Here is a 13,246-nt window from a genome sequence, read left to right on the forward strand (position 1 = left end):
CCAGCCCATTCACAACTCGTCTTCCCATCCGTCTTCGGGCCCGCACAGGCCATCGCCGACAAAAGGACTTCACCCCCGTGGCTCTCATTCGCGCCACGGAAAACTCGGTTTTATTCCCATATCTGCTCCCACTCCTCCCATGTTTACCACCGACTCCCCAGCCAAGAAAGCGCCATTCCCCATCTACTCTCAAACTTCTATGCCACATTCTGCTCTCTTCACCACCTTCTCCAGCGTCAATCCCGAATCACAAGAAACCCACCTTCCCGAAGAACCATCCAATGACAGTTTCGCGGATTTCCCAGAACCATCTTATGATCCCAAACTTCCGATGAAGCGTACACTCATGGAGGCTGCGCCGCTCAAGGAGCGATCTAACAAAAAACAAAAGCGCGACGACGCGCCGATGGCTTACCTACCCGAACCGCACGACATGCCGCAAGTGGAGGATGATGGCACCAAGCCTCCATACAGCTATGCTACCTTGATCGGAATGTCAATTTTGCGCGCAAACAACCGTCGCTTGACGCTAGCGCAAATTTACAAGTGGATTTCTGATACCTTCTCATACTACAAGAACAGCGACCCCGGTTGGCAGAATAGCATCCGACACAATCTGAGTCTCAACAAGGCATTTATTAAGCAAGAGCGGCCCAAGGATGACCCTGGCAAGGGTAACTACTGGGCCATCGAGCCCGGTATGGAGGCGCAGTTCCTCAAAGACAAACAAGTGCGCCGCGCCACCATGTCCAGCCTTCCTCTTCCTGCTGCTCCCCAGAGAGATCTTCCTCAGTCGCAAACCGCAAGCACCACGACCTGGATGGTACCGCCGCAGCCGGCTTACAACGCGCCGCCTCATCACGCGCCTGCTCCTCGGCCAGCTCCAAATGACTTGTCTTCGGATGCTACATTGCCTGCGTCTGATCCTGCTCTTCAAGATGATGCGGACGAAGTTGTTCCGGTTCCTGCGCCACGCGCACCGCCACGTTCCTCTCCGCCGCAGGCTATTCGATCATCCCCTCCCATCGCTCCTCCCCGATTTGCCCGCCAGGGTACTCCCCCTACCCCCACTCAATCTGGTCCTACCCCCGCGCCTCGTCCGCGCAAACGCAAGTCGATTACTATGAATGACAGTGGCTATTTCTCATCCTTGGAGTCATCGGCCCTCAGACCTAACAAGGCTGGGCATATCTTGACATCCGATCTGGATATCGAGCCTCCGCGCATCAAGCGTGGCCGCGCCGAAGAAGAGATCGCGCGCATGCGTAGCTCATCGCATGATGTTAGCCCCGGTCAACCACCAGCTCGCAAAAACCCCAACCCACCTATTGGTTCATCACCCCTCCGCAGCCAGTATGTAAGCATGCAGCCGCCTCCATTGACACCTATCATCAAGTTCAAGAAGCCTGCCCGCCCGCCACCATCTGTGTCTCCCAATACCAATCTACGAAACCATCGCCGAAAGATCCAGCAAATGGTCAACTCGCCCCTCAAGCACCTAGGCCTTTCTGAGGATGTTCTTCCTTGGAGCCCAGCTTTCAATCTCCAGGAAGAGAGTTACACTCCTCACGATCATTTCCATACCTCCTTTGATGTTTTCGCGGACCCTGAATCAGCACAGGTATCCTATGGATCTCCCGAGAAGCGTTCAGCGAAGCGTTCGCGCACTGGCAGTGGCAACACTGTGCTTACAGACGTCACGTCAGTAAACATCAATACCCGCCTGGGTATGCCCTCATTGTCCCGCTCCAAGTCCACAATGTTCCCTGAGTCGCCGTCCAAGCTCCCTGACATAAATCGCTTCGGAGATGCTGGCCAAGAAGATTTCTTCTCATTCCATCTATTTGATGAAAGCAATGACAGTCCAAGTGAAGTCGATGGTGTTGATCTCTTGCAAGGCTTCCAAAAGATTGGAGGCGTGAGCAAGGATGAAACTCTGAAACCCAGGGCACTTCATCGACCACAAATTGGCCACCGCAGCAATACGACATTGTTTTAAGACACTCTCAATTCACGACTTGTTTTTTTTTTGTTTCTAGGTGGGATCTCTGGGAGACCCACCTTGTTCGATTCGGTTTTTGTCGTTTATTCCTGCTTTATTCTCCCTACTATCCCCCTATTGCCCTCCCTGCTTTTGTCCCCCCACAAGCTTTGTTTCTTGTTTTTTGGATTGTACTGGAGTTCTCAGTGATGTTTCCAAGGTCTTGTGGGCGGTGTTTTTCTTTGGGAGTTTTTGGGCTGCGCTGATGGAGCCGGTTCTGATATTTCCTCCACTGAGCCCAGGATGGCCTGGTTATGATATTAATGACGATGCTAAGATGTACATGCAAGCGATGGTTTTTATGATTTGGATATCGGGGTTGGGGGCTATCTTTATGGGAAACTACTGGAACACACATTGAAGGCGTTATTTGATTAATGTATGTAGTTAGCAATTGAAAGTCATTGTCCGATTATCAAAACTGTTCCATGAGCCATTCAAGCTTTGAAGGGTATCTGATTGACCCAATGAATGGATCTAATAGAGTAAGAAAAAAAAATGTCATAAAACACAGAAATGCATAGTACCGAAACGCCCTATCCGATGCCCGGTGGATGTGTGTGGCTGACCCCAATCCACAACTCTCTCCCCGGCCAAATTGAAACTCTCCCAGTCATCAAACCTCAGCCTCTATTTTAGTCGCTACTTCCACAGCCGTTGCAGCCACAGCTGACACACTGAATCGTCTGGTCCTCCTTGAGCTGCGCCTTGGGCACTCGGCAGATACACGTAGAATTGAAATTTGTCTCTTTCGTTTGGACACAGCGCAGGCAGCACAACTAGGGAGATCAGTTAGTTTACATTCTGAATAGAAGTGCTCGAAAGGGCAGAACTAACCTTTTCATAGCCTTGCTTCTTCCACTTGGCGATCAAGTTGGCATCAGCATACTTATTCTTGAGCAGGAAATCATATAACTCCTTCGAGATCGCTTCTTTCTCGTAGTAGAGTTCGTAGATGTATCGTGAGCCTAATAAGAGGGGCAAAAGTCAGTGAACCCGTATTTCTCGATGGGGAGAAGGAATTCGTACGTTGATGACTGATCTGGAATATGGGCCAGAGAACTTCATGCTTCTTCTTTCCTTCATGAGAGGCATTTTCCGCATCCTTCATTTTGTTGCTGAATTCCAACAGGGTATCCTCGAGATCGTCGAATCCGGCCGGAGGCGGTTTGCGATTTCGGGAAGTGCGGATGGGAGGCATGGCGATATGTTATGAACAAGGATGACGAGATAGATGTGATATGATATTCAAAGCGATCGTGTCCGATCAGACAGACTGTGTTTTCTCTCGATGTTAAATGAGAAACGAAGGATGCAAGTTGCTATCGATAGGGAAAACTGCGCGTCATTTTTGTGCCGTTATCCACCGCCTTTGATTTTGAATTGCGGTCTTCCTCCAGCTACCCTGCATTGCCTTGCTGCTATCTCAGTCTCCTCCCATTTTACCTCAATCGCTACTTGAATCTCTCATACCGCCATTATGGAACAACAGCTCGATCTCACCAAGCTCTCCGAGAGCGATAAGAAGGAGCTCAACCAGGTCCTGACCAACGAGGCTCAGAAGTCCAACATTCAGCAGAGTAAGTATCCATCTTTCTATCGGATATATTATACTTCATGATCTATAATATCTTGATTATGATCCTAGCACTTGATGTCATCACCTCTGGAATCAGTCAATAACTAACATCAATCCCTTCTAGCCGTCCACCACCTGAACGAGGTGTGCTGGGAAAAGTGCGTCACCAGCAAGATCACCTCCGGCACCCTTGATAAGTCTGAGGAGTCATGCGCACAGAACTGCGTTGACCGATGGATGGATACCAGTCTGGCCATCCTGTCTAAGCTGGATAACATGCGCGGCGGTCCCGGCCACTAAGCGTTTATCTGTCTTTTGTTCTCAGTTTCTGCTATTACTGCTTCTGATTGCCGTCTGGATGTGATGCATGTCTATGGATATGTCAATTATTCATGAAGACTGATTTTGGTTGGAGCTATGCTCTACTTTTGCTCCTTGGATGGCGGTTGGACGGTTTTATTTTGGGGTTTATGGATGGATAGACGGATGGAACCATCACTTGTATACTAGAGTGTCAATTTATGAAACATGTTGTCTTGTACAATATATGCTGGACTTGTGGGGATGTTTGTAGAAAAAGTGGTTCATATCCTTATCCTTATGATGCTACCATTTTCTAAAAAAGTGGTGAGAAGATGCAATATCGAGGGTATGTAGGTTGGAGCGCTTTTACATTCGGACTACATAGGTATGAATAAGTAGGAATACATACTGAACTGGGGTAATTGCAAAAGTCTGGCCCTGTAGAAACCAGGTGTATAACTGCAATGCTGGCTATTGTCTCAGTGCACTAGATAACCAGCCATTCAGCCATTTACAATATCTGTGATAAACTATAGAAACTACATAGAGAAATCTACGGAGTACAATACAGCACACTACGCGATCTGGAACATGTCTTAGCCATTACAGGACCGACAAGTCCAACGATTCTTCTGGAATCGTGCATTTCACTTTCACAAGTTATGTTCTTTTTGATCATTCAGCCCGGCTGGTATTTTAGCATCACCGCAGTGTAAAACAAAGTTCGCCAAAACCCTAAGAAATCCCTTTTCAAGCATTCCCCGCTTAGACAATGGCCAACTTGGTGGCAGCAATGTCAAGAGCATCGACATCGGGGGTAAGACGGGCGAAAGCCTTCTTGGTTCCGTCAGGGCTAGAGAGTAAATGTTAGCTTCCAATCCACCTATATTCACCAAAAGTAAAACATACCGGATAAGAGTGTTGATCTTGACGGTGTCAACATCGTACAGCTTCTTGAGAGCCTGCTTGATCTGGCGCTTGTTGGACTTGACGTTGACGATGAAGACGAGGGTGTTGTTCTCCTCGATCTTCTTCATGGCGCTCTCAGTGTTCAGGGGGTACAGAACAATCTTGTTGAAGTCCAGAGCGGGGCCGTGGTTGACGGACACGCGGGGGTACTTGGGGGACCGCGACAGCTGGAGGGTCTTGGGGCGGTGGAAGGTGGCCGAGGTGCGGACCTTGCGGGACTTGTGAAGCTGTTGCCACAACCGCGTTAGCGATAGGCTCCAAAAGGGTTTCTTTGGTCTGCTTCATCTTTTGCTACGTACCGAAGCGCCCTTGGCAACCGCCTTGGCGGCGGCGTTGGCCTTGTTCTTGCCTGTAGAGAAAATATCGTTAGCCTAGCGAACTAGAAAAAAAATCCAAAAAGTTCGACGGTCGATTGCCAATTGTGAATTTGCAGATGTGAATGTGGTAGGTCAAGTATTCTGAATCGGAGGCGCAGATTTGAGATCGGTAAGCATATGGCGATGCAGATGGGTGCTGCGATATAACCTGATGTATCCGGCTCTTTGCGACTTGATCTCCAAATATCGAAATTTTTTGATCCTGAATATCTTCCTCCACGTCCACACGACGAATTCACAATTGGCAGGGCGGCGGTCGTAATTGGAAGAGCGTATGATTATTTGAACATACCGGTCTTGTTGTCGGAGGGGGCCATGGCTGTCGTCGGTCGCTGTCGATGATGGATTATCGCAGTGTCAAAAGTCGAGCGGATTTGGAGTGGTCTTCGCTTAGCGAAAACCCTAGTGCTGTGTGTGGGTCAGGTGACTTCAAGTCCTCTGGGTCAGTGGTATTCTTGGTATTTTTCAGTACACAGTGATACGGTATGGTCACTTTAACGTCCAATCAGAATCGACATCGTATTTGGCTCTCTTTTCATTTTCCTTGATCAGCTTTTCTTTTGCTTGCCAGTGACCTCCTCTCCCTTTTGTATATTCGTTCAAGGAGATCCGAAGATACAACGTATTCTTGATAACCGAATCTATCATTCTAATCTTTTGATTCATTGCAATCATTAAGACATGGCTCCCCAGAAACGATCCAAGAGGCCGATGTTATTGTCGCATAGCCGGCCTCCAATTGTCAAATCCAAGGATGCTGCTCTTTCAGCTAAAGCTACCCGTACTTTGATTCGGACCCATCATCGACTTCTCAAAGTCCGGGCCCAAGCTCTAGCTGCCGGGGACGAAGCCCGAGTCAGCACCATTGACGCTCAAATCAAAGCCAATGGCGGTCTCGAAAGCTATCAAATCGCCAGTAAACTAGGCCAGTCCATGGACCGCGGTGGGGATTCCAGCAAAGTCCTCATCGATTGGATCAAGCCGCAACTGAAGCAATGGAACAACACTATTCCAAAGATTCGGGTCCTTGAAGTTGGAGCTTTGAGCACGAAAAATGCTTGCTCTACGAACCCGGCCTTGGACGTCACCCGGATTGACTTGAATTCCCAAGAACCGGGGATCCTCAAGCAAGATTTTATGGAACGGCCTTTGCCCTCTAGTGATGATGAACGATTCAACATGATCAGCCTGTCATTAGTGCTCAACTATGTTCCTGATGCTACGGGACGTGGTGAAATGCTCAAGCGTTGTGTCAAGTTCCTGACGTCGAAATGCCCTATTGAACTCGTTCCTAGTCTCTTTCTAGTATTGCCTATCGCATGCGTTGACAACTCGCGTTACCTCAACGAGGAAAGACTAGGGGAAATCATGGCTTGTCTGGGCTTCCGTCTAACACAAAGCAAGCGGACTTCAAAACTTGTTTTTCATCTATGGGAACACAATGGCACCTACGCACCCAAGGCTTTCAAGAAGGAAGAGTTGAGATCAGGCAGAACAAGAAACAATTTCGCCGTCATTCTCAACAAGTGATTATTTGCATGCAAAGCAAAATGCTATTATACTCCATGTACAATGCTGCAGGCGGAAACTAGTTTGCAGAGAGCATGTCTTGTGGCAAGAAGGCCCAGATGGTCCCCACAGCTGCCAGTATCGAGGAGAAGATGAGCAGAATCCAATCCAGGATGTACTCGCCTCGACTGATCTCCTTTCCAAAGATCTTGAGATAAAATGCAAGAGGGAAGATGATACAGATCGTGAAGCACAAGAACGATCCCAGGAAAGCCATGATACGGTCGAAAGCCGGGAAGATAACCGCCAAAGTAACAATCACGGCCACTACAAAAATGCGGACCATTGCCCGTGCGATTGTTTGTAGTGTATCCGGGCCATTTTCAGGAGGCACATGGCTGCCTCCCAGTCCACAAAGAACTTCAAATGTGGCCACAAGAGGGCGGGCACTGTTTTATTGTCAGCAGTGTCCGAGAATACATGAAGGCATTGGACTCACTTCAGTGGCACTTTCGTGAGCGGGATGATTGCAATGAAGACTACAATGCAGACGGATATGGACTGCGGGTAGTCAGTGATGGTGAGAATGTTCGCAGTGATTTCGTCGCGGACAATATCGCCAAACATGAGCCAACCAATGATCGCCATTGAGCAGTCCAAAGCAAACTGTCAACTCGTTAGAATTGAACTTTATCCTAGTCACTCCACACAAGTTCTTACTGTGAAAATATAGGTCACTGAAAGACTCTTCCCGTATTTCTGAGGGTGCCTCATATCTCTGTAAATGTTAGGGAAGACACCGTGGCCACCCCATGGTGCTTTTCAACAGTTAGCTTTATGATCACAATTGGTTTTGGCCGTTTACTCACACATAATTAGACCAAAACTCAGAGGGAGCGTAGCCCAATTCTCGGGGAAGAGGAATGTATTAGATGGCTGCCGCAATGAGCCGGGTGCATCTGGCTTGATAAGGCCATCGATGCAAATGAGTGCCACGACTTGCGAATGTCAGTTCCATCTGTCAACTTCAGCTCGGAAGAAAACTCACTTGATGTGCACGAAATTATACCCAATATGCTGGTAATACTCAGGAATCGTAGGGGCAGGAAGTTGAGCGGTACAAGCACAACTCCACAGACGATCTTCCATTGGAGGATGCTCAGCCCTGGTACCAGGGCATATAAACTGTCTGCGAAAAGCACAACCAGCGCCACGCACGCTCCTAGAAGTTCCAAGCAGAACAGAAAACTGGTTACCAAACGGGCATGTTGCCCGAAACTGATATAAGCCAGATCAGCATACGTGAGAACGCTCTGGTCGACATCCAGACATTTTGCCAGAATCTTGGCTGTATAGGACGTAGCAACTGCCGAGAAGACAAGGAAACTCAATCCCAAAATCCACCCGGCATGCTTCATCGCCAATGGAAGACTCAGCAGACCGATACCGATTAGCACATTAACTGAGTTGAAGATAGTCTGGGGAACAGTTGATTGCCCGACGATAATATCCTCCTGGGTCCCATCTTCGTGTTGGACATGCTTGACAAGCAATGGGCCTCGGTCCAAATCTCCAGAACCATCCACATGCGCTTGGGGATGGAGCTCTCGGTGGAATTGAATCGCATTCCTCCGTGTCGACGCGCTCATCCGTGAGGAGACGGTGCCATACGAGGCCGCAAAACTTCTATCAAACGATGAAGCAAGCAGCCCAGTACTAGGTAATGCCCTCTTGGAAGACTCAGGCGCTTGTGCACCCTCATCATCCTGGTCCGAGTCCGAGTCCCCCCGAAGCAGAGGCCGGTCCACATCCGAGTGCTGACCCCAGGATGGAGAACTTCTTGACCCATATTCTTGGCCGGTGGCAATGCCGAATTCATCGTCCGAGTACGTGGAGATAAACGACGACCGGCGTGGTATGACTTCTGGGAAGGCCGCGGCTCTCTGCCATGACCGTGCGAAGTTGTCTATACTGTTTGGACCCCCGGCTTGGCGGATTCGAATTGAGTACGACGGCGACCTGCGCATAGTTAGCTAATCTGGTTTTTGTAAACAGCGGAAGTGCACATACCTCTGTCTACCTCCGAACTCTGACTCGGCGATCGGACTCCCGCGATCTATGCCATGATCATAGGAGCTTGGTGTTGCAGCTGGTATCCTCGACGAGCCATCGACCGGTTCGTCGTGACCTTCATCTGTTCTTCTAGCTGTTGACATATTTTCCCGTTACCACACGATAGTAGCGACCCTATGAGGTTTCCAGGTTGGCGCGAAGTGAAGGAAGGGAAGTCAAGACTAAAAGGAAAAACTCCCCTCACTTATCACATGGAGATAGCTCGCGACAGATAAGAGTCTTAGAGGCGAGACAAGCCTGCGATGTTAAAAAGAGCTTAGCGTCAAAATGAGCTTCCGCTAGTGTGGGGTGCGGATCACAGAAATTTGATAAGCTAGAGATTTCTTTTGTGACTAATTGAATGTAGTTGTAGGTATTGTCTAAGGACATTTATAAATTAATAGACCTGATATAGGATATCTCATTTCTCCTATTCTTTCCAAGGTTATATATGTCATGCAAGGATGTTACTTTCTAGACCAATGAGGATCTGAGTTGTGTTTTTGAAACAACCCGGTACTGAATACATGAGATATATATTAGACATATTTTGCATAATATGCAAAGTGCAGAATTGGTCTACTCGGGCCTATTAATATGCTGAGGACACTTACATGGAGTATATGGGGTATATAGTACATAAACAGGGGGGCAACTATAGAAAAAAGAGCCTATGTACCGGTACCTGAGCACCCAGTTGTTGGGCCATAACCCGGCTAGTACCAGATACGTCACGGGTAGCCCTGGCTTACCTCAGCGTGGCAGCCGACCCCTCGAACAAACTTATGTCCAACCCCACGAGGAAATTTGCTGTCGCTTTAGAACGTCATATTCAGTTAAGGTATGTACTCTGAATCTATGAAGTATTGGAAAGGAAAAAAAATTACCAGTTATTTATGCACTACTTTTTCACACTTACTAACTTTTATCAGGTGTAAAACAGGCAAGACTAAATCTTTGTTCGCCGACTCCCGCCCCCATTACTGACCGAGTCTTCAGGCGTCCGCAGGGCCTCCGATATTCTCCTCCCCCTGATCACTGTCGCCTCGTCAAGATGAGCGCCCCTCCGCCGAACGAAGCTGAGAAGAATATCGAGATCTGGAAGGTCAAGAAGCTGATCAAGCGTCTTGAATCCGCTCGTGGAAATGGAACTTCCATGATTTCGCTCATTATTCGTGCGCTGCCATTGCCCCCCGCCACTTATGGTCACTCGCTAACACCAATTTAGCCCCCAAGGATCAAATTAGCAGAGCAGCCAAGATGTTGGCTGAAGAGTATGTACGTGAATCATATACCTTCGATCTGTCTGCGCCGAACGCCGGCTAATTGCACACTAGGGTACCGCCTCCAACATTAAGTCTCGAGTGAATCGACTCTCCGTCCTGTCAGCCATTACCTCTACTCAGCAGCGTCTGAAGCTCTATAACAAGGTCCCTCCTAATGGACTGGTTGTGTACTGTGGTGAAATTATCACCTCCGAGGGAAAGGAGCGCAAGATTAACATCGACTTCGAACCTTTCAAGCCTATTAACACCTCCCTCTACCTTTGTGACAACAAGTTCCACACCGAAGCATTGAGTGAGCTTTTGGAGGCTGATCAGAAGTTTGGTTTCATTGTCATGGATGGTAACGGTACTCTGTTTGGTACTCTCAGTGGTAACACTCGTGAGATCCTTCAGCGTCTTACCGTTGATCTGCCCAAGAAGCACGTGAGTGGCCCCTGACTGATTGTGTATGATGTTCGTCCATACTGATCCATATAGGGACGTGGTGGTCAATCCGCTCTGCGTTTCTCACGTCTTCGTGAGGAAAAGCGCCACAACTACGTGCGCAAGATCGCCGAATTGGCTGTTCAAAACTACATCACCAACGACAAGCCCAACGTCGCCGGTATTGTGTTGGCTGGTTCCGCCGATTTCAAGAACGATCTGAACCAGTCCGATCTGTTCGATGGTCGTTTGCAATCCAAGGTTATCAAGGTTGTCGATGTTTCCTACGGTGGCGAGAACGGTTTCAACCAGGCCATTGAATTGGCTGGCGAGACCCTGAGCAACGTCAAGTTCGTTCAGGAGAAGAAGCTTATTGCCCAGTACTTCCAGGAGATCAGCCAAGATACCGGCAAGGTCTGCTACGGTATTGATGACACCCTGAAGGCAATGGAACTTGGTGCTGCTGAAATCTTGATTGTCCACGAAAACTTGGAGATCACTCGCTGGGTTATGAAGACCGCGGAAGGCGCTCAGGTGATTATCCACACGAACAAGATCCAGGAAGCCAACAAGGACCTCTTCGTGGACAAGGAAACCGGATTGGACATGGAAGTCATCGAGTCAGGCTCTTTCCTCGAATGGCTCGCCGAGGCCTACAAGGACTTCGGTGCCAATCTGGAGTTCGTGTCTGACCGATCCGGCGAAGGAAACCAGTTCGTCAAGGGATTCGGTGGTATCGGTGCTATTCTCCGATACAAGGTCAACTTTGAACAGCTTGCCGATCACAGCGATGATGACGAGTTCTATGACGGTATGTTCCCCCCCTTTTTTCGTGTCTTATGTTGATATTAACTTCTCTGCAGATTGACGGTATTGCCCCCTCGCAGAGAGCGAGGATGAACGGCCAGAAGCTCCCACGACGAGTCTTTTGACGGCTCGCCCCGTGGATCATGCAGGCGGCTCCCGCGATGGAACCAAGGCATCCGTGAAGGATAACCAAAACAGGCCTGGTCCAAGCCCCGTGAAGCTGCTCAGAGGTGAGACATCTAACTAGACTATTACTCCGGGTTGGCTCTAATGTTTTGAGTACAGTGTCGTCCAAGCTCCAAGATACGCACACTGAGGTCACCTCAGTGTCTGAGATGAAGATGAGGTTTAAATTGCAATTTGAAAGGTTGGGTGCGGTTAGCTTCAACATTTGGTCATCCACCGCTGCTTGCACTGCTTACTCTATGTAAGCCGGACGGCCCCGGGGGTTGGATTGTTTTTATTGCTCAGCCAGTTCTGTCATTTCAGCTCTGAATGGCATTTTCTGGTCCTTCGCTCGTTATTTGCTCGTTATTCCAAAAAAAAGCACCCGAAAGGGTTATTATAGAAGGTGCTATTTATTGTCCATTAAGTTTTCTGTTTTCTGTTTTATCTTGCGGTGTACATTTTGTCCATACCATCGACAGTACGTACAATTTTCTTTCATTCAATCGTATAGTAAACCGAAATATCTTCAACATATATGACATGACCCTTTTAGTGCGCCTGCAAAATAATCAATGCATTGCTTTTAATAAAAAAGACCAAGATGGGCCTCGAATTAGAACTAATGAGTCCAGTCAAGCATTGCTCGCACTTAGTTGATCTTTCCAGGTCCCCAAATCCTTACATGTCTCACTGACTTGACGCAGATCATTGAGAGCCTTGTGGACTGCCTCTTTGTTCTTATCCGAGGGTGTCCTTGAACACTCAACGAAGAAGATATACTGCCAAGGCTTCTTCAGACTCGGCCTTGTGTTAATGCTCGTAAGATTCAAACCATGAGCCTTGAAGATCAACAGCGCATTCGCCAATGCACCGGGAGAAGAATGATCAATAGTGAAAGCAATCAAAGTCTTATGCGTAGTTTCAAGGGCAGGCACGGCTTCCACTGTTGGCGGGTTGGGCTGCTCCAGTTTGAAACGGGCAGTTCCCTCATCGAGCACATTTCTGAAGATCAGAAAACGCGTAGTATTGTCTGCTCGGTCCTCGATGTTTTCCACAAGGATGTCCGTCCCGTGTTGTTCTGCCGCGAAGCGATTGGCAATGGCAGCACTTCGTTCCGTTGTCTCCTTGGAAACAATCTCCGCCCCCTTGGATGTTGACGTGACATCCTGTCTTTCGACGCCCTTGAAATATTTGGTCAGGAAAGTCTCGCACTGGCCCCATGCCTGCGGGTGTGTGTATAGCTTGGTTATCGAGCCGTCGTAGTCTGCCCAACCACCGGGGAATGTACCCTTGTGCACCATTAGGCAATGGTGAACTGTCAGGTAATATTCCCCGCACACTTTCACATCTTTATATGAACCATCCCGGTCGGCCAAAAGGTCTAGTGTTTGCACCACAGAGCCATTGGTTGAGTTCTCGCACGGAATCACAGCGTAGTCGACTTCTTTGTTTTGGAGCGCGGCAAAGGCATCGGGGAATGAGACTTGAGGTTGTAGATCGGCGGATAATTTGCAAAAGGACTCTGCAGCAGCCTGAAACAGGGATCAATCATCAAGTTAAATCGCCAAGAATGTGGGGTAAAGTTTGTACCTGATGCGAAAATGACCCCAATGGCCCTAGAAAGGCGACTCTCAAGGGAGCCATTGTGACTGAAGTATAGGTAGGGTTTTTC

General features: G+C 48.5%; 8 protein-coding genes across 8 annotated transcripts; 4 read left to right on the forward strand and 4 right to left on the reverse strand.

Moving 5' to 3' along the window:
• Positions 1–139: 139 nt before the first annotated feature.
• Positions 140–1,999, forward strand: PGRI_086500 (forkhead box transcription factor; the record flags this gene model as incomplete). Its single annotated transcript, XM_040796364.1, has 1 exon — positions 140–1,999. The coding sequence occupies one exon, from the start codon at positions 140–142 to the stop codon at positions 1,997–1,999; it is 1,860 nt and encodes a 619-aa protein (XP_040650902.1).
• Positions 2,000–2,676: 677 nt separating this feature from the next.
• On the reverse strand, positions 2,677–3,242 carry PGRI_086510 (BUD31 family protein; the record flags this gene model as incomplete). Its single annotated transcript, XM_040796365.1, has 3 exons — positions 2,677–2,820; positions 2,879–3,009; positions 3,071–3,242. 3 exons carry the CDS (start codon positions 3,240–3,242, stop codon positions 2,677–2,679), a joined length of 447 nt encoding a protein of 148 aa, XP_040650903.1.
• A 279-nt stretch (positions 3,243–3,521) lies between these two features.
• On the forward strand, positions 3,522–3,920 carry PGRI_086520 (Tim10/DDP family zinc finger protein; the record flags this gene model as incomplete). Its single annotated transcript, XM_040796366.1, has 2 exons — positions 3,522–3,621; positions 3,745–3,920. 2 exons carry the CDS (start codon positions 3,522–3,524, stop codon positions 3,918–3,920), a joined length of 276 nt encoding a protein of 91 aa, XP_040650904.1.
• A 768-nt stretch (positions 3,921–4,688) lies between these two features.
• PGRI_086530 (60S ribosomal protein uL23) lies at positions 4,689–5,586 on the reverse strand (the record flags this gene model as incomplete). The annotated part of the gene is made up of 4 exons (XM_040796367.1): positions 4,689–4,776; positions 4,833–5,119; positions 5,192–5,241; positions 5,562–5,586. 4 exons carry the CDS (start codon positions 5,584–5,586, stop codon positions 4,689–4,691), a joined length of 450 nt encoding a protein of 149 aa, XP_040650905.1.
• A 364-nt stretch (positions 5,587–5,950) lies between these two features.
• PGRI_086540 (25S rRNA (adenine2142-N1)-methyltransferase) lies at positions 5,951–6,799 on the forward strand (the record flags this gene model as incomplete). The annotated part of the gene is made up of 1 exon (XM_040796368.1): positions 5,951–6,799. One exon carries the CDS (start codon positions 5,951–5,953, stop codon positions 6,797–6,799), a length of 849 nt encoding a protein of 282 aa, XP_040650906.1.
• A 58-nt stretch (positions 6,800–6,857) lies between these two features.
• On the reverse strand, positions 6,858–8,994 carry PGRI_086550 (putative transporter; the record flags this gene model as incomplete). Its single annotated transcript, XM_040796369.1, has 6 exons — positions 6,858–7,227; positions 7,278–7,444; positions 7,499–7,596; positions 7,648–7,776; positions 7,827–8,797; positions 8,849–8,994. The coding sequence occupies 6 exons, from the start codon at positions 8,992–8,994 to the stop codon at positions 6,858–6,860; spliced, it is 1,881 nt and encodes a 626-aa protein (XP_040650907.1).
• Positions 8,995–9,944: 950 nt separating this feature from the next.
• PGRI_086560 (translation termination factor eRF1) lies at positions 9,945–11,837 on the forward strand (the record flags this gene model as incomplete). The annotated part of the gene is made up of 6 exons (XM_040796370.1): positions 9,945–10,065; positions 10,119–10,168; positions 10,228–10,599; positions 10,654–11,410; positions 11,487–11,636; positions 11,692–11,837. The coding sequence occupies 6 exons, from the start codon at positions 9,945–9,947 to the stop codon at positions 11,835–11,837; spliced, it is 1,596 nt and encodes a 531-aa protein (XP_040650908.1).
• Positions 11,838–12,206: 369 nt separating this feature from the next.
• On the reverse strand, positions 12,207–13,218 carry PGRI_086570 (prephenate dehydratase PHA2; the record flags this gene model as incomplete). The annotated part of the gene is made up of 2 exons (XM_040796371.1): positions 12,207–13,106; positions 13,165–13,218. 2 exons carry the CDS (start codon positions 13,216–13,218, stop codon positions 12,207–12,209), a joined length of 954 nt encoding a protein of 317 aa, XP_040650909.1.
• Between the last annotated feature and the right edge of the window lie 28 nt (positions 13,219–13,246).

This window comes from Penicillium griseofulvum, assembly GCF_001561935.1.
Source record: "Penicillium griseofulvum strain PG3 chromosome Unknown contig_11, whole genome shotgun sequence".
NCBI classification, from domain to species: Eukaryota; Fungi; Ascomycota; class Eurotiomycetes; order Eurotiales; family Aspergillaceae; genus Penicillium; species Penicillium griseofulvum.